Raw genomic sequence first — 20,866 nt, 5'->3', positions numbered from 1 at the left:
GGTTCTTGGAAAATTCAAGGGAGAGAGTACAGGAGATAGCTCTCAAAGGAAAGTACAGGGTTTTCCACACAACTGAACATTTCAAGACCCAAGTTACTAGTTAGAAAACACAGAGATGTAACATTATTTGTACCCCATGCGTAGGGGTTATACTTGAAATGAAAGGGGTAAGGTTAGGATCCTTAAGGATAAAGGTCTCAAAAGGCCTGAGATAAAGAATCCTGCACACATTTCTACTTCCAACTAGTCTAGTCCTTTGCTTGATTTCTGGCTAATGTTGTGGACTAACCGACTGCCATTCCAAAACTGCCTGACCAAACTACGAAATCCCATTTGTTACGTACGAAGTTAACAGTTATTTTAAACCTCAGTTTAGTAATTTTAGCATTTTAATACAAACGCAGACTAAAACCCTTACTATAAGCATATTCATCTGCAATCCATGCATATACATCTTGAGGAAAGGGATCAATACCTTGCTGAAGAAGAAGCCTGACTACATTTGTTGATTCATAATTTACAGCAAGCATGAGGGCTGGTCTAAGATAACAGAGATAACTTCACTCTTAGGAATTTAGTTATTTAAACAACTAATTTCGATATACTTTATCAGGTTAATATCTTGCCTGTCTGTTCAGAAGCAACCATTTACATGTTCAAGTGTTCATCTTTGTAAATTATCTCCAAGACTAAAATGAAGGGACAAAAGGGAGCTTCTTGTCCCACTTGGGTAATGTATTATAGAGTTGCTAATTTAAAGTCCTTTGATAAACAAGAAACTATGTGGAGGTCACTTATCTGAATAGGTAAAGATTTCAAAAAAGAATTCCCCATGTCTTCCTTAATCTGATACAGTGCACTTCAAAGCCATCTAGAGGTCAAGTAAGTATAAAAACTATCTACAGGTTTAAAATGATAATATTTTAATGTGAATGCTAATAAAATAGGCATAATTATAGTTAACGATGCTGATAAACATATGGCAGGCACTAAATTAAATGCTATGTATATAAAATATAGTTTACACAAACCACCCTTGAAGGATGTATTATTATCCTCCTTTTCATATCAGGAAACATGTTTAGTGATGACACGTAACGCTCCCAAAGTCACAACACCTAGCAAGTAGGAAAGCTATGAATAAACCTAGTCTTGTGTGAATCTAAGGCACATCTCTTTCTTCTTTATCACCCACCTGTAACTTATCCTCATTAAAGGAAAAGTCTATTCAGTTAAAGCTACCTTTCATCTTTCTACTCCTACTAATTAAAAATAAAATCAAAAATATATATACTGGACATGAAAAAGGGTAAAACCTGATGAGCCTATAGTACCTGGTAATAGTAATTAATCATTCCTTAAAGATCACCTAAGGACATCAGTATTCCTCAAAGAAGAAAAAAAAAGCAATTTAAAGCAAAGTGTCATCCAAAAGACAAAACAACTCCTGTTTTTGTCTAATATGCATCTTAATTTTTTACATCTATTTGCTTTTGAGAGACAGAGTACAAGTTTGTCCTCTGTCACAGATTCTCTGTTCTGCCTCGTCCATCCTTGCTGCCTCTGCATCCATCCGTGATTGCAGCTCAGTTATAGCACTCTTAATTTCATTCTATTTTTTACTTCTTTTATCTCTGCAGAAAGGGATTCTAATCTATTTTCGGCTCCAGCTAATATTCTTATTATCGTGATTCCAAATTCTGGTTCAGACATCTTGCTAGTTATCTGTGTTGGTTAAATCCCTGGCTGTCATTTCTTTATGCTCTTTCTTTTGGGGTAAATTCCTGCTGGATTCTGTGGTTCCGGTTGTGCAGATTGTTGTGTTAATCCTCCAGTTTTCTAGGTGTGCAGGATGGTTTAGCGTTGGTCTGGCTGTATTTCATGGATGCGAGACACACAGAAAACTTCCATGCTGTTCTGCCATCTTGGCCCCTCCCCCCATTCACAAATATTTTAAAAACTTAGGGTGCCTGGGTAGCTCAGTTGGTTAAGCATCCAACTTAGGCTCAGGTCATGATCTCACAGTGTGTGAGTTTGAGCCCGTGGGGCTCGCATTGGGCTCACCACTGTCAGCGCAGAGCTTGCTTCCGAGCCTGTCTCCCTCTCTCTCTGCCCCTCCCCTGCTGGCTTGCTTGGTCTCTCTCAAAAATAAACACTTAAAAAAATTATCTCAATAGATGTGAAGTAAACATCTATTAACGTTCAATATTCATTCATGACAAAACTTAGAAACTAGTATCATAAGGGAACTTCCTTAATATACTTGTAGCAGAAAGACCCTAAGTGACCCCATAATATCTGCCCTTTAGTGTTGTCACCTTTTCTTTATAATTCTTTTCTCTTAAGATCTGTGACTTGACTCTAGCTATTAGAATATGGAAAATGTAAAGGAATTGTGGAGACATAATTCAGTTACTTCAGAGTCCATCAAAAGGGGGATTATGCTAGGCAAACCTGATCTAATCACATGAACACCCTTCAAGGACTGAGCCTTCTCTGAAGTGACATTCTCCTTGCTGGCCTCCTAAACTAAGCGGCGTATTAAGTCTACATGGCCAAGAACAAGGAACAGCCTTGCTCTAGACTGAATATTTGTGTCGCCACTTGCCCAAATTCATGTGTTAAATCTTAATGTTCAACGTGATAGTATTTAGAAGTGGGGGATTTGGGAAATGATGAAGTCATGAAGGTGGAGCCCTCATGAATGGGATTAGTGGCCTTATAAAGGAGGGCTGTGAGAGCTCCCTTGGCCCTGCGCCAAGCAGGAAGACCAGCGTCCATGAACCAGGAAGCAGGCCGTCGCTGGATACTGAATCTGCCAGTGCCTTCATTTTGGACTTCCCAGCCTCCAGAACTGTGAAAAATAAAACCTTGTGAGAACCTGAGCAAAGGACCCAGCTAAGCCATTGCTTAGCTTCTGACCCATAAAAATGTGAGATAAATGTGTATGGCTTTAAGACACTGTGTTGATGGTGATCTGTTGTAAACGGTAAGAGCAAACTAAGAGACTAATAAAAGATCTACACTTTTCAAAACCCCACTATCTACATAGTTATAGAAAAATACTTTTACATGTTGCAATTTCAAGAAGACATAAACACTCACTATCCTCACATTTACTCAACGTCATTCTTGTAGTAGGAAAGAAGAAAAAAATTAAAGCTCTAGGAATTGGAAAGAAACAAAAATGCCACTATTTATAGATTCTATGTCGCTGCATGAACCAAATCCAAAGGAATCTGCAGATAAAATACTCGAGTAAGAAACAATATATTGTGGGGAATAAGCTTAGGCAATTAAAATACTAGTTGTTTGGGAAAATCAGTATAAGAAATGTCTTTCCTTGCACACTATTGCCAGATTCGATGCAATTCCAATCAGAAACTTGGCTTTGGAGAGCTTGCCAAGTTGATTATAAAAGACCTGTGGAGCCCTTCCTTTCTTCTTTCTCATCCCCAACATTTTAGTTCCCAGTCCTAGAAACAGAGGCATGGAGTTGTGGGTGTCCAGAGTGAGGTGTTGGAGCTTAGACAGAATGGGGAAGGCATTACGTGTGGGACAGTCACCCTGCACAGTGTTAGAGCTCAAGTGAGAGCATCCCTGAAAAGTGCATGATATAGAATAATGAAGTAACACAGACTGAACAGGGTGGGGAAGCATCTGCACAGGGGAAAAATAGCCCAGTGTGGGTTTTCAGAACCTGCAGGGGGGCACATCATCTGCAGAAGAGGTGGCCTGGCACAGGGTGTCTGAAAAAGGAGATACTACCTGTCTCAAAGTACTTCCCCATAAAATACTAAATAATTGTAAAGTTGGAAAGTTAACATTCCAGCGGAGAAACCTGGCAGATCCTACCTCCGGTGGCCAACATTAACATCACCCGTATTGGGACAAATCCAAATTGTAGGTCATGTGATAGGATGCAATGAAAAGAGTAGACTGTAGTGATACTCTTGCTAAAAACGTATGATCTGAATTTTATCATAAGGAAACCTAAGAAAAATCCACATTGAAAGACATTCCACATTACTGGAATTTACTCGTCAAAAGGTTAAAAACCTGAAAGTCAAGGAAAGACAAAGGAACTGTTCTAGACTGAAAGAGACTAAGACACACAACTGAATTCAATACATGGCTCTGAACAGGACCTTCCTTGGTATAACGTATACTACAGATAAGTGACCAAACTTAAAAAGAATTATGAGGAATAAATGATAGAATTATACTTAACGCTTGAACCAAAGAGTTTTAATGGGTGCACTGATTACACACACATTTTATTCAGTACTGTAAATATATTTTCTAATTTTCTTCATAGTATTTTTTTCTTTAGCTTACTTTATTGTAACAATATAGTATGATACATATAATATACAAAAGATTATTGGTAGTAGTAGTGGTTAAGTCTTTGGGGGTCAAAAGTTGTTCATGGCTTTTTGACTATGGGGCGTAGGGGTCAGAGCCCTTAACCCCATTATTCAAGCGTTGAGTGTATTAGAGTTAATGTTCTGATTGTGAAGGTTGTATGGTAGTTATGTGGAATGTACTGACTTGTAGGATTTAAATACTACAGGAATCAGGCATCACATTAGCAATTTACTTGCAAATAATGACTCTGGGGCGGCAGGGGGGGGGGAGGTTCTTTTTTTTTTTCTCTAGTTTTTCTTTTCTCTTTGTTTCCAAAAAGCAAATCAAAAATAAATAAAGAGAAAAGGTGAAAAGCCTTAGGCAAATTTTATTTCTCCATGTGGAAAGAGCTATGAATCAGTGTTTACAATTATACATAGGTTTTATGGCATTATAAAAAATTGTAATACATACAAACATTGGCAATAGCCATAGCAGGAATACATCAAAATAATGTCTAAATCTTTAGGTCCACATATAGTAACAAAAATTGGAAAATACAAAAGCCATCCATTAACACTACTTAAGTATTAATGGCAACTTGGTTGTTTGGGTGCTATTCAAATAGCTGGTAGTGGAGCAGTCTGAAGTATGTAAAACCCTCTAGTGCTGGTTTCCACGTACAAAATGTGCTTAAAAGTTAATGAGATGCCAAGAAACATAGTTTAAAATATTATACAGATTTTCATCACACACATATGATACAAAAACATTTTCCTTTAATCAAGATTTTACCATATAGTGTGTTCAATTGGGAAACAATGAAAATGTTTTGTAAGCATCCAGTAAATTTTTTCTATTTATTTTTCAAATCATATAATTTTTGTTCAAAATCTGTACATATTCTTGTGACGCTTTCCATACCAGGTCTTGATTTAGAATTGAATCATCAGTAGATACTAAAGGAGTTCTACAGGATCCTGATTCAAATTCAGTAGCAGCTGAAAAGGAAAAGAAAGAATTAGATTCCTTATACAAAATACTTTTAACTACAAGTTAGAAAGAAAGGAAAGCAGAGGGGAGGGGAGGGGAAGGGAGGGGAAGGGAAGGGAAAGGGGAAGGGCAAGGGGAAGGGGAAGGGGAAGGGGCAGGGGAAAGGGAAGGAAAGGAAAGTTGGGGCCTTCATGAATAAGTGTTAAGAAAAATGAAAAATACCTACATACAACTGCAATATGAAACCCAAGATTACTATTAAATATATTTTGCTCAGGGTTGCACACTGAATTAATTGCTATTGTGGATAAATATCAGAGTTTCTGGTTTTTTCATTACAAGGTGAAATTACAAGATGAGGACACAGTCTACCCTGAACAATCATCAACTATAAACTGAAAAATCAAACGGGCATTTCCAAACAGAGCCAAGTATACAGGTATAAGTGACAGGTATAAAACATAGCACTACTGGAACATACAGAAGGGATATCCCAGTTTTGTGTCAATATTGTCTGCTCTTTGGTGAAGGTGATATGTAAGCTGACACCTGAAGGACAAGGAAAAAGTATGCTAGGTAGAGGGAAGAAGCACGTACAAAGAGCTAGAAGTGAGGAAGAACACTTGTGCAATTATGAGTAGTTTAGTTTGACAAGGTGCTAGAGCAAAGCAGCAGAGTAGGGCAAATAGTGAGAGACTAGGCTGAATAATCTGGCAAGAAGCAAACTGATTTGGGTGTTTTCATTCCATGCTAAGGAACCTGAAGTTTGACTCAAGGGCAAAAGCAATGATGACAAAGTCAATGAGCGAAGATTTAAACCCATTACCTGTCAAGTGAGAGCTATAGGACCTATAATTACTTAACCAAGCATTACTAAAACGACTTTGGCTTTTTGGGTCTTCTATTACTAGCAGAAACAACAATTTGATAAAGCACACATTTTCTGAGACTTGTGCAGGTTGACAGTTTCATAGGGATGGCACCAGTGAAGGAAGATTATTGCCAGAAATAATAACAGACATATAGACTTAGGAGATTGAAAAAACTTTAACGTTCATTTATTTTTGAGAGAGAGACAAAACACAAGCGGGCAGGGACACAGAGAGAGGGAGACACAGAATCTGAAGCAGGCTCCAGGCTCCGAGGTTTCAGCACAGAGCCCACTGTGGGGCCTGAACCCACCTGAGCTGAAATCAGTCGGCCAACCAACTGAGCCACCTGGGTGCACTAGACTTTTGGGAGATTTTAAAAGAGCTATGAGGGGCGCCTGGGTGGCGCAGTCGGTTAAGCGTCCGACTTCAGCCAGGTCACGATCTCGCGGTCCGTGAGTTCGAGCCCCGCGTCAGGCTCTGGGCTGATGGCTCGGAGCCTGGAGCCTGTTTCCGATTCTGTGTCTCCCTCTCTCTCTGCCCCTCCCCTGTTCATGCTCTGTCTCTCTCTGTCCCAAAAATAAATAAAAAACGTTGAAAAAAAAAAATTTAAAAGAGCTATGAAACATGATGACTAAATGAGGAAGAAGTATGTTCTTCATTATGCTCATACTTTTACATTTTTTATTAGATATGCACAAAAAAATGTGAATGTAGTATCTATCATCCAAACAATGGAAAGGGATGCCATTCACTATTTAGAGTTTATTTCAGAAATCAATGATATCTAAATTCATACATATTGGCAACATACCTTCTTCTAGTGCTTTGGTTATACTTTTTTCCAACTCCCACTGCATCTGAAATAAGTCAAATATTATTTACAATGTGTAAACAAAAGACATTGTAGGAATTATATATAGCTTATGACATGTGGTCTTGAAATAATACTTGCAGAGACTAAACCAAAGTTAGGGATTGCTTAAATAGAAGGACAATCACATAAATAAAATAAATTCCTATTTTAGTTTTAGATAATTGAGAACAGATACATATATATATATATATATATATACACACACACACACGTATATATGTGTATATATATATATGTGTGTGTATATATATATATGTATATATAATATGTGTATATTTTACACATTAAATAATGCTATTTAAGTGAATCTGATAAAAAGCACAATTAACATTGGTCTATTGAATGTGTATCATCTCTGAAAGGTGATGTTTGATCTTACTGGTACAAAAAAGTTTAAACAAGAATCATATTGTATACTGATTACTTGGAAATTATTAGAAAAACTGCCATTTATGAAAGTTTAAGCAGTTTTTTACCTTAATGAATTGTTCCTTAAAATGGGCTTTCCATTTTTTTACTTTTAGAAAAACAAAATTTGAAGGAATGCTTTTTGCTATTAATTTTTCAGGACTGACTCAATAAATACATATAAAATGAGGAAAGTGGGACTGTCATACTGTCATGTGGAAATTCTGCTGGCAAAAATTGAGTTAAAATATTCTGCTATCAGTATTATGACTAAAACACATTTCTTTTCATATGCACACAAAGATTTCAGAAAATCTATTTGAAGAAAGGAAAAATATAGGGTTACAACAGTTTTCAAACTTAGCTTCTGATTTATAACTTTCTCAATTAGAGATAAGGAAAACAATATACAATTTTCAATTGTAACTTTAGGACCAAGTTTTGAAACACTTGACTTATTAAAGTTATGGTTATCTACTTATCAAATGTGTACGAATATTTCAAACTATAGGTGACCCTTGAATAACACAGGGGTGGGGTACAGTCAAAAACCTGTATATAATTTTTCATCCCCCCCAAAACTTAATTACTAATAGCCTACTGTTGACCGGAAGCCTTACTGGTAACATAAACAGTCGATTCATACATGTTTTGTACAGTAGAATAAGCCAGGGCAAATAAATGACATTGAGAAAAACAGAAGGAAGAGGAAATACACTTACAGTACTATACAGTATCCAAAAATAATCCATGTGTAAGTAAAGTAGACCTGCACAGTTTGAAACCATGTTGGTCAAGGGTCAACTGTATATTACAACTGTTCCTGTCTAGAATGTTCTTATTTAGATCTTTCTTATAAAAGGTAGCCTCTCCCTGAATGCCCCAAACGGGCTCCAAAAGAGTGTACTGAACATAATCAACACTGTGGTGATAAGGATTCCAATGTCTTTACAAATTTAGGTGTGAGGACAAATTTTTTGGCTGACATGTTTCCCAATATTTTCAGAGACTGTTTTCCCTAATACCTTTTTTTAATTGAAGTATAGCTGACATAAAATGTTACACTAGTTTCAATATACAAATTCAGATTGGACAATTGTATACACTATGCTATGCTCACTACTGTACGTATAGTTACCCTCTGTCACCATACAACATTAATACAATATTATTGATGATATTCCATATGCTGTATTCTTCATTCCTGTGACTTATTTATAACTGGAATTTGTACCTCTTACTCCTCTTCACCTATTTTGTCCATACCTCTCTATCCACCTCCCCTCTAGCAACCACCAGTGTGTCCTCTGTATTTATGATTCTGTTTGTTGACTTGTTTTTTTATATTCCACATGTAAGTGAAATCAGATGGTATTTATTTGTCTTTCTCCGATTTATTTCACCTAGCATAATACCCTCTAGGTCTATCAATGTTGTCACAAATGGCAAGATCTCATTCTTTTTGATATTTCATTGTATACATATTACACATCTTCTTTATCCATTCATCTATCGATGGACACTTAGGTTGCTTCCATATTTTGGTTATTGTAAACAATGTTTCAATAAACATAGGGATGCACACAACTTTTCAAATTAGTGTTTTCATTTTCTTTGGGTAAATATGCAGTAGTGGAATTAATGAATATCTATTTTTAAGTTTTTGAGGAACCATAACACTTTTTTGACAATAGCATTATATTCAGGCCTTATAAAATGAATGGGACAACATTACTATAAAATTATAAATTTTATAATTAAAAATTAAAAATTAAAAATTTATAAAATTGACTTATAAAATTAATAACTCAATACCAGACGATGGGGAAGGCTTTATTCAAACAATTTTATATCACCATTAATAAATACTATGTAAAATATAAACCACGTTTTTTATATGACATGACTTAAAGAACTACCAAGGTAATGTTGCATCTTTCCCCCAAAAGCTCTTTTCCTAAATACTTACCTCTGTGACCTTTATGTTTATTTCTAGGTAAAATCTGTGTTTCAATGGTGAAAATAGCTTTGAAGTCCATGAGTAAGAACACGTGTGATTTTATTTATACCTTTCCACTTATCAAAAAAATAAGAGGGTGAGAAAATTATACACGGAAAAACTATATATCAGCAAATTTTAATTCAAAGAAAAATTTTAAAGAATTTTTAATTAAAAGGATTTTCTCATTAACTGTTAGTATTCAAATAATGGCTTGATTCAAATATTTGCTTGATTTAGCTATTTAGGAAATGCTTTACAATTGCTCAGCAAGACATTTTATAAAAATTGAAACAAAGGAAAAAGAAAAAAGAGTGTCATAAGAAAGCAATTAAGGATGTATTCTCGTGTAAGAAAATACCAAAATTGTAAGTTAAAAGAGAAATTAACCTTTTTAGTGTTGCAAGTTGATTTAATTCATAAAAAGGACTTATCATGGATTCTTTTTTTTTTTTTTTTTAAGTAGCCTCCATGCCCAGCGTAGGGCCCAATGCAGGACTTGAACTCATGACCCTGAGATCAAGAGTTGGACGCTGAACTGACTGGGCCACCCAGGCACCCCCATGGATTCTTTTAAATAGTAAACATTCATTATGTCGTTAAGTGTTTGGAGACCGATCATTCACTTATGTACAGGGGTGCAAAAACTGGATTATAGTAAAACTTTCAAATGTTTATGAACCACTGCCAACTGAAAGTAAGTCCAAACATCTAAGTGTACCTGTGGTTAGCAGGCAATAACATTTACTTTCTAAAATCAAATTTAAATGAAAGCTTTTCAAGAAATTTAAAATGGGTCAGTTTAGTTATATTTATTGAATACAGTTAATACTAGGTGTCTCTCGTGGCGCACCTGGGTGGCTCAGTTGTTTTAAGCGCCCAAATCTTGATTTTGACTCAGGTCATGATCTCATGGTTTTTGAGACTGAGCCCCACATTGGGCTCTGTGCTGAGCATGAAACCTGCTTGGGATTCTCTTTCTCCCTCTCCTTTTGCCCCTCCCCTGCATGCACTCACTCACTCTCTCAATAAAATAAAATAAAAATAAGTATCCCTTGAAAATGAGAGATCTGGGGACTAAAAAACAAAAAATTATAAAATTAACCTCAGTTCTTTCTTAGCACATATAATTATGATTTTTACTTCGTATGTGTTAGTTACTTAAACAACTCAGAATTTCACCAAATTAAAAGCAACAATTATATCAGATATCTGAAACCCAAAGTAAAACATAATATAACTAACCTTCCACAAGGAAGTCTCCCTGTAGTCATATGACGGCCGTGGGTTTGAGGTAGGAATCACTAAGTTTCCTCTTGGAGTAAGATTTCTATTGAGCACTAAATTATTTTCAAAATGTCCACAATAAGGTGGTTCCAGGCCTGACCTCATAGTAAGAGTGCTGAGTAAAGTTTGGTGCTGCTGTCTCTCTACCAGAAGTTTTGTATTGATCTCTGACAGTCTCTCATTAGTCCTGTGAAGATTAAAAAACACAAATACATTTTCTCTTTCCCTTAATCATTCCTAAATGACTTACATCTTTGTAAGTTTCCATAATAGTAAATAGCATTTGCCACTGAACAGTGTTTTAACACTGAACATGTGACAGAGCACACCCACTATCTAAAACTATACTTTTAAAATTGTTCTAAAGAAATACTTATGTTTCCAGGGGGATCCCTAACAATTCAAATGAGGGAAGGGAGAGAAGTGGCTACCAGTGATGTACATGGCTTAATGAATAATACTTGTTGTCTTCTGGAATGGCTATACTGACAAGATCCTTCAGGATGCCAGTATATATACATACTTATATTTAGTAAACCTGTTTACAGATATAAAAATAAACCATCCCTCAAAGACATTTTCAAGCGTTTGCTTTCACCACTCTTGTACATTTCACTTATTATCTCAAAGAAACTGAGCATTTGACACCGAGGAATCACTGAGACCAACAATCTTTAGGGGAGATAGTAATGGCAGAGGTGTGATCAGAAAGAACTAAAACAGCTACAGAGGCAATTAGCTTATAACAGTTACCAAGGCACTGGAGGCAGAATCTGCCCTTTCTGTCTTCAGTCTTCCACACACCTCCCTCCCACCATGGTGCTCTTTTTAGCCACTTTGGGAATTCTACTCCCCTTCAGCCCTGTGTGAGTCTTTCTGTTATTTCACCTGTATGCCTTTATGTAAAGTAGAAAAAGCATAGAGGATAGTTTGTCTCAAGGCCCACTCTAGTAATAATACCAAAGATCACAATCAAGAGAATAAATGTACCAAGCTGCCAGGATGAGTAGTAGTAGTACTTGACCTTTTAGGTTAAAGATGTCATCTTCCAAAAAGAAACTCATTGACATTTCTATTTAGGGTAATTCTGACAAGCAATTTTATAATAATATGCTTCTAAATGGGAAAGCTTTAAACAATTCACTTAAAGACTAGCAGATCCGATCAATGGAAAACATAAGGGGGGGGGGGGGGGGGAGAGGTCCGGTAAAACCAAAAAAAAGAGGAGGGATGCAAACTGTCCTGGACTAACATTTCAAAAGTAAGTTCACTTAGAAACATCATTTTCCAAAATTACACAATCTAGTTCGCTTTCACTTCCTACTCATCTCATGATCTTGGCTCCACAGAAATTATGCTTTAGAGGCAAATTAATAAGCTAAATTTCTTGTCTATGATTCTGTTTTGACTTACCTGTTCAGCTTATTTCTCAAGGACTTTCTAGCTTTTAATTCTTCTAGGTAGAGTTGCCTGTATGTTTCCAACTCTGTTTTAGTAGAATCTTCTTGAGAAGTCTTCATTGTAGAGACCTGAGATTCCAGATCTTTAATTCTAAGTTCCATTTGACTTCTCATTGAAGCATGAGCATTTTCTCTTAACTGGTCTAAGTTTTCTTGAGCTGCTGCTTGTGCCTAAAGCAAATTAACAGGATAGTTTTAAAATAGCTATAATCTGAATAATTATACCTGTTTCCTTTAGTTCTGAGTCAATGATTCAGAGAGCAATTTTAAATGAAAAAAAGCTCAAGTGTAAAATATTTATCATCAATGTCAACTGAATTAAATTATGACTTATAAAATTAAAGTTCAATCATTCTTGTATTAGTATTCATGCAATCTGATAATTCAAATAATAGAATCAATGACAAAATTTTAAAAGTCAACAATAAACTTAAGAATAATCCAAGTACAGTACAATTTTTAAATCATAATTTTTTCTTTCCTCTTAATAGTGAGAATAGTTGTTTAAGTCATAATTTTTTCTTATCCTCTAAATTTAGTGAGAATAATGATGAAAACTGAAATCTTTAAAGGGAGGAACAAATGCCTCTAGAAATCTGCAAATTACCATAAAACAAGTAGAGGAAACCTATATACTACATCTATCCAAAATGTAATTTGCAGTGCAATGAGTTAAAGCACATTACAGATCAATAAATTAACCTGTAAAAACAGATTGACTTCCTTTAATTTTTCTACTATCTCCAGTCGTGCTCTTTCTTCAATCTCCCGTTTATACTGTTCCACTTGACTGCGTTCTACCATATTCATTTCCATAAAACTTTTCAATTTTACGACTTCTTGTTGTAACTTCTTGCTATTGCTCTCTAGTTTTTCACATTTTTTTCCTAAAGCTTTCATTGACAATAACTCCTGTTGAAGAACTTGATTTTTTGCATCCAGGTGAAGACATTTTGAAGATGTAGTTTCCAGTTTTGTTGTAAGGTCATCAGCCTGCATGAATAAAATAATATAGTTTGGAAGTGGAGTGAAATGGGTCTAACTCGAAACTACTATCAAAAATTTTTTTTCAAATTTTAAGTAATCTCTACACCCAGTGTGAGGCTTGAACTCACAACCTCAAGATCAAGAGTAACTGAGCCAGCCAGGCACTCAAATTTTTAAATAAATTCATTTGCAATAAAATGTTCCCTGTCTTAGAATGTGGAACCTTAACAACTCAGAAAATCGAGAGCAAAGTTAAAGCCATCAGGTGTTACTGAAATAGATCTTTGCTATCATTGTGTTTACTATACAACATTTGCACTTGATTCTAAACTTTTTCTATGATTCTTTCATATCTTTCATAAAGTAAGTCCCCTCTTAGTAGAAAGTCTCTTAGCCCTTCCCCCCATCTTAACACTCCATAATTTTTAAAGAAGTTTTAGCAATATCATATTGACTTATGTATGCCCGAGTCAAAAAATACCAAGACTCTGAAAATAAGACTCTAATTCATGAATCTATAAGTAATGATTCTAATGCCACAGCCTTTTTCTGAACTGCAAATGTTTTATGCTAATTTGAACTGCATTCCCAGGAGAAATGATTCTCCAGGTTAAGAAATTATATCTCCCAGTATAAAAATTTAATTGGATGATCCACATATTTTTTGAGGCAAAAAAAATTTTAATTCAATACTGTTATCTTGTAATCCTTTGTTACTTTCTACAAAATAGAGATCATACTAAATAACAACAACAACAAAACTGGCTGGAGTTTCAGTGATGCTGAGTTGGGAAGGACTTCCTTCCATTATATATGATTGGTAAGACAAAGTGAGTGGATGTAGTGGTTTTATAAATTCGTTGATACTTCTCCTGTGAAAATTCCTCCCCTTAAATATATGCTGGCTTCAGTAACTGGTTTCTAGTGAACAGAATATGCAGAACTGCTGTGATTTTTAAGGCCAGGTTAGAAAATGTGATATAGCTTCTATCTGACTTTCTTTCTCTAGGGAAGCTCACCCTTAGAACCCAGCCACCACGTTGTGAGGAATCCCAGGCTACCTACTGAGTCTTCATGTAGATAATCCAGCTGAGACTAGCCAACGTCCTAGGCAAAGGCCAGCCTCAACAGCCAAACACATGCATGAACAAGCCTGTAGATGATTCTAGTCTCCAGCTTCCAGTTATCCCAGCTGATGCCAAATGAAGAAGAAATGAGTTGCCCTACTCTGCTTTGCCTAAACTAAAGATTGGTGAACAAGATAAATGCTGTTTTGAACTACTAGGCTTTGAGGTGGCTTATTATGAAGCAGTAAGTTACTACCACAGATACTGATACTAAAAATGGTGTGCTGCTATTTAAAAAAACCTAAAACTAAACTTCCTTTGAACCAGGAGGTAGGTGGAACCTGAAAAGATGTAGAAAAGCGTAAGAATGAGACCCAAAAAGAGCCTCCACGAGACTCTTAGTGGAAACCTGATGGCCTGTGAAGAGGCTGACAGCAAGGGTTTCTAATCAAGTGAAGAAAATGACACTGGAGGAAAGGGAAGTCATGCTACAAAATATCTGAAAGTAAAATGGATAGGAAAGAAAAACTAAAGAAAGGCTGTGCAATTGCAAGGAACCAGGATGGGGCGCCTGGGTGGCTCAGTCGGTTGGGTGGCCGACTTCGGGCTCAGGTCATGATCTCACGGTCAGTGAGTTCAAGCCCCGCGTTGGGCTCTGTGCTGACGGCTCGGAGCCTGGAGCCTGTTTCAGATTCTGTGTCTCCCTCTCTCTGACCCTCCCCCGTTCATGCTCTGTCTCTGTCTCAAAAATAAATAAATGTTAAAAAAAATTTAAAAAAAAAAAGAAAGGAACCAGGACTTACTGGGTTCAACAGGACTTATCTGTTTCTCATTTACAGCCTCTCTACATGTTGAACTGTCAAATACTGCCAAAATGAAGAAATGGCTTTTGGGTTAAGAGAAAATCCAGGGTGCTACCAGGAAAACAGAAAGATTTTAAGGTGTGCCTCAAATTTCTTTAAGGATCTTAAGAGTATAAGATTTTTTTTTTTTTTTTAAATAGGTTCCACACCCGACATGGGGCTTAAACTCAGGTCCCGGAGATCAAGTGTCACATGCTCTACCAACCGAGCCAGCCAGGAGCCCCAAGAGTAGACGAATTTTAAAGGCATTGTCATATAAGAGCTTCACAGGAAACCTGAAGGGAAAAGCTTATCTCAAAAGGACTTGCGAGGTTGGCTTTGTTAAAACACGGCATGAAATCCAGTAATATTTACAGAAAACCAAAAAAGGTAAGAGAATTACAGTAGCAAACATACTATTTGCTAGCTTGGACTAAAAGAAACCAAATCGTGCAAAATGAAAAGAGGCCTTTGGGTCTTAGAAGTCCCACAGGGAGGAAGCAGGATGAAAAAACAGCTGCAAATACAGGTCATTCCTTATGAAAAGGAAGGAACCAAGAGCTCAAAGAGTAAAGAAAGGGAAGACACATGGAGAAAGTATTCCCGTGGTTAGGACTAAGTCCTAACTTAAGAACTGACAGCATGCATCAGGCTATATTTCAAAACTCTTATGGACTAGGATGCTTCCCATCTTTTTCTGAACGGGAGAGTCTTCAGCAGTTGACTAGAATGTTGCATTTGTGAGTGGTAAATAACTGCCTCTTTAGTTCTCAAGTCCTCATATTGAGAGCACTTGCACTCAAGGGACTATAGATACCATAACCCAGGCACCTTATCCCCACTGCACCTGATTAAGATGGTAACATCTTATGGGGCGCCTGGGTGGCGCAGTCGGTTAAGCATCCGACTTCAGCCAGGTCACGATCTCGCGGTCCGTGAGTTCGAGCCCCGCGTCAGGCTCTGGGCTGATGGCTCGGAGCCTGGAGCCTGTTTCCGATTCTGTGTCTCCCTCTCTCTCTGCCCCTCCCCCGTTCATGCTCTGTCTCTCTCTGTCCCAAAAATAAATAAAAAACGTTGAAAAAAAAAAAATTAAAAAAAAAAAAAAAAAGATGGTAACATCTTTTTTTCTTTTTTTAAATTTTTTTTTAACGTTTATTTATTTTTGAGACAGAGAGAGACAGAGTATGAACAGGGGAGGGGCAGAGAGAGAGGGAGACACAGAATCTGAAACAGGCTCCACAGGCTCTGAGCTGTCAGCACAGAGCCCGACGCGGGGCTCGAACTCGCGGACCGTGAGATCATGACCTGAGCCGAAGTCGGACGCTTAACCGACTGAGTCACCCAGGTGCCCCAAGATGGTAACATCTTGAACTCAAGCCCTGAACCTGATGCCATGATAACTGAGACTTGCAGGAGGTACTGGGGGGGTAGGGGGTAGTGAGTGTATTTTTCAGGTGGGAGGAATACAAACATTTGTGGCCAGTGGGTAAATTATACTGCTTTTTAAATGTGTCCATAGGTTTTAAATATTAATTCCATAAAAAAAAACAAAAAAAAAAGACCATGGAACAACCTTAGTGATTTGCTCCTAATGAACAGAATATGTGAATATGATGCTGTATGTATTCCAAACCTAGGTGACAAAAGGCGATACAGCTTCTGCCTTGCTCTGTATCTCAGGTTGCTTACTTGGAATCTAGCTCCCCATCTAGTGAGGAAGTCTAGGCCACAAAGAGGGTCTAGGTGTGTCAGTTTAAGTGTTTCTGCTGCCTCCTGAACTGAAGTCCCAGGCAACAGCCAGCATCAACAACCAGACGTTAGTGAACAAATCTTCAAATGGATCCAGCCCCAATCCTTTCAGTTGCCCCACCTGAAGCTGAGCGGGGCAGAGACTAGCTGTCCTGGCCACACTTTTCCTAACAGACTTGTGAACAAAAGAAATCTAAACTTTGGGGAGTTTGTTAAGAAAAAACAAAAATGATACATTGAAAAGTGGATGAAAAAAAAGAGATAAGACACATAGGAGAAATTGGTCTCCATTAAAGTAGGATGTAATAAATGTTGAGATTAATTTATTAACAACCAACAGTGCTAATGAGAAGAAGCAGATAACTAGAAGCAAGATCTAAGAAGTTTTTCCCCAGTTAGGATATTAGCTGTTCATTTTTCATATATGGCCTTTATTATATTGAGGTATAGTTCCTCCAAGCCTACTTTGTTGAGGTTTGTATCACGAATGGATGTTATAGTTTGTCAAATTGTTTTTCTGCATCTATTGCAATATGATTTTATGCTTTTTTAAAAATATGAGGTATCACATTCATTGATTTGCAAATATTGAACCACCCCTGCAAACCAGGGATAAATCCCATTTGTTACAGTGAATGATTTTTTTTTTAATGTTTATTTTTGAGAAAGAGCGCAAGTGGGGGAGGGACAGAGAGAGAGGGAAACACAGAATCTGAAATAGGTTCCAGGGTCCGAGCTGTCAACAGAGCCTGACACTGGGCTTGAACCGACGAACCATGAGATCGTAACCTGAGCTGAAGTTGGATGCTTAACTGACTAAGCCACCCGGCTGCCCCTGGTGAATGATTTTTTAATGTATTGTTGGATTCAGTTTGCTTATTTTGTTGAAGATTTTTGCATGTTCATCAGACATGCTGGCCTGTAATTCTCTTGGTGGTGTCTTTATCTGGTTTTGGTATCAGAGTAATGCTGGCATCATAGAATGAATTTGGAAGTTTCCCTTCATGTTTTTCTGGAACAATTTGAAAAGCACAGGTATTGGGGCGCCTGGGTGGCTCAGTCGGTTAAGCATCTGACTTCAGCTCAGGTCACGATCTCACTGTCTGTGGGTTCGAGTCCCGTGTCGGGCTCTGTGCTGACTGCTCAGAGCCTGGAGCCTGTGTCAGATTCTGTTTCTCCCTCTCTCTCTGACCCTCCCCCGTTCATGCTCTGTGTCTCTCTGTCTCAAAAATAAATAAATGTTAAAAAAAAATTAAAAAAAAAAAAAAAAGGACAGGTATTAATCTTTTTTTTTTTTTTTTTTTTTTTTTTTTTGTATTAGCTCTTCTTTACATGTTAGAATTTACATCTGAAGCCATCTGGTCCTAGACTTGTGTTTGTTGAGAGTTTTTTGATTCCTGATTCAGTTTCTTTGCTGATTATTGATTTTTTTCAAATTTTCTATTTCTTCTTGTTTCACTTTGGTAAGTTATATGTTTATAAGGAATTAATTCATTTCTTCTAAGTTGTCCAATTTGTTTGCATACAGTTTTTCACAATATTCTCTCATAAATGTTTGTATTTCTGTGGTGTTGGTTCTTATTTCTACTCTCACATTTGTGGTTTTATTTTAGTTTTTTCTATTTTCTTGTTGATAACTCTGGCTAAAGCCTTACCAGTTTTACTAAATCTTACAAAGAACCAGCTCCAGGTTTCACTGATCTGTGCCAGTTTTATCTGTTTTTTTGTTTGACTATCATTTATTTCTGCTTTAATCTTTTTTTTAATTTTAATTGAGTGGGGGAGGGGCAGAGAGTGAGAGAGAGAGAGAGAGAGAGAGAAAGAGAGAGAGAAAGAGAATCCCAGCCAGGTTCCATGCTGCCAGCACAGAGCCTAACGAGGGGCTCGATCTCACAACTGTGAGATCATGACCTGAGCCAAAAATCGAGAGTCAGACACTTAACCGGTTAAGCCACCCAAGGGCCCTCTGCTCTGATCATTGTTACTTCCTTTCTTCTGCTGGCTTCAGGCTTCATTTGTTGTTCTTTTTCTAGCTCCTTTAGGTATAAGATTAGGTTGTTTGGGTCTTGCTTCTTGAAGTAGGCTTATATTGCTATGTACTTCCCTCTTAGAACCACTTTTGCAGCATCTCAAAGGTTTTAGACCATTGTTTTTTCATTTCCATTTGCATACACATATTTTTTAAAATTTCTTCTTGTATTTCCTGGTTAACCCATTCAGTGTAGTCGCATGTTATTTAACCTGCATGTATTTTTTATAATAATTAAGGCCTGTTTTGTGTTTGTGATCCATTCTTGGGAATATTCCATGTACACTTGAAAACAATGTATATTCTGTTTTAGGATGGAACGTTCTGAAAAAAATCTCTTAAGTCCGAACTAGTCCACTCTGTCATTCAAAGCCACTGTTTCTTTGGTGATTTTCTGTTAAGATGTATTTTTTCATGATTTTTTATTAAGATCTATTGGTGTAAATGGGGTGTTAAAGTACCGTATTACTGTATTATTATCAATTAGTTCCTTTATGTTTGTTATTGTTTTATGTACTTGAGTGCTCTCATGGTGGGTGCATAAATATTTACAATTGTTAGATCTTCCTATTGGATTGTACCTTTTATTATGATATAGTAGCATTCTTTGGCTCTTGCTACAGTCTTTGTTTTTTGTTAAGTTTACTTATTTTGAGAGAGACAGGGTTGGGAGGGACATAGAAAGGGGGAGAGAAAATTTCAAGCAGGCTCCATGCTGTCAGCCTGGAGCCCAACATGGGGCTCAAACCCACCAGCCATAAGACCATGACCTGAGCCAAGACCTAGTCGGTCGCTCAAATGACTGAGGCACCCACGTGCCCCACAGTCTTTGTTTTAAGGACTCTTCTGTCTGACAAAATTATCGCTACTTTTTCTTTTAACATGATAAATTTTTCTCCATCCCCTCACTTTCATTTCTTTTTTTAAATAGAATTTATTGTCAAATTTGCTAACATACAGCGTGTACAGTGTGCTCTTGGTTTTGGGGGTAGATTCCTGTGGTTCATCACTTATAGACAACACCCAGGGCTCATCCCAACAAGTGCCTTCCTCAACGCCCACCACCCACTTTCCCTTCTCACCCACCGCCCACCCCCCCCAACAACCCTCTATTTGTTCTCTGCATTCAAGAGTCTCCTGTGGTTTGCCCCTCTCCTTCTCTGTAACTATTTTTCCCTTTCCCTTCCCCCATGGTCTTCTGTTAAGTTTCTCAAGTTCCACGAATATGAGCAAAAACATATGATATCTGTTTTTCTGTGACTTATTTCACGAAGCATAATACCTTCCAGTTCCATCCACATTGCAACAGATAGCATGATTTCACTCTTTCTCCTTGCCAGGTAGTATTCCAGTGTATATATAAACCACATCTCTTTATCCATTCATCAGTTGATGGGCATTTAGGCTCTTTCCACAATTTGGCTATTGTTGAAAGCACTGCTATAGACATTGGAGTACATGTGCCCCTAATGAATCAGCACTCCTGTATCCTTTGCATAAATTCCCAGTAGTGCTATTGAGGGGTCGTAGGGTAGTTCTATTTTCAATTGTTTTGAAGAACCTATGCACTGTTTTCCAGAGCAGCTACACCAGTTTGCATTACCACTAGCCCAGAGTTAATCTTTTCCTTCCTAGATGGTGAAAACTATGGATTAGTCCATGCATTATGAGATAATAAAATATAATGAAGTAAATGGTAGACTGAGTCAAGAGATTCTATGACCAAGATTTGATGGAAATGAAAGTGGGTGGCACTGACTGATAGACTAAAAGTTTGAACAGGAGGGGAACCTGGGTGGCTCAGTCAGTTGAGCCTCAAACTCTCAGGTCATGATCCCAGGGTCATGGGATCAAGACCCCTGTCAGCCTCCACACTAAGTGCGAAGCCTGCTAAAAATTCTCTCCAACCCCCCAGGCCCCCTCTTCCTGCTTGTGCATGCTCTAAAAAAAAA

General features: G+C 37.3%; 1 protein-coding gene across 9 annotated transcripts in view; it reads right to left on the bottom strand.

The window, feature by feature from the left end:
- Window positions 1–4,715: 4,715 nt before the first annotated feature.
- ANKRD26 (ankyrin repeat domain 26) overlaps window positions 4,716–20,866 on the bottom strand; it is a 114,489-nt gene continuing 98,338 nt past the window's right edge. For all 9 annotated transcript variants that reach the window (XM_078450317.2, XM_078450322.2, XM_078450320.2 and 6 more), the window contains 5 exons: window positions 12,943–13,233; window positions 12,194–12,411; window positions 10,739–10,967; window positions 7,024–7,069; window positions 4,716–5,348 (listed from right to left, as the gene is read on the bottom strand). In XM_078450317.2, coding sequence (XP_078306443.1) covers window positions 5,215–5,348; window positions 7,024–7,069; window positions 10,739–10,967; window positions 12,194–12,411; window positions 12,943–13,233 — 918 coding nt within the window. In that variant the 3' untranslated portion in view covers window positions 4,716–5,214. The remainder of the gene's footprint in view (window positions 5,349–7,023; window positions 7,070–10,738; window positions 10,968–12,193; window positions 12,412–12,942; window positions 13,234–20,866) is intronic.

The sequence above is a fragment of the Panthera onca genome, chromosome B4, assembly GCF_046562875.1.
Source record: "Panthera onca isolate mPanOnc1 chromosome B4, mPanOnc1 haplotype 2, whole genome shotgun sequence".
Lineage (NCBI taxonomy): Eukaryota > Metazoa > Chordata > Mammalia > Carnivora > Felidae > Panthera > Panthera onca.
The sequence above is the reverse complement of the archived record's forward strand: the minus strand, read 5'-3'. Positions and strand labels throughout refer to the sequence as shown.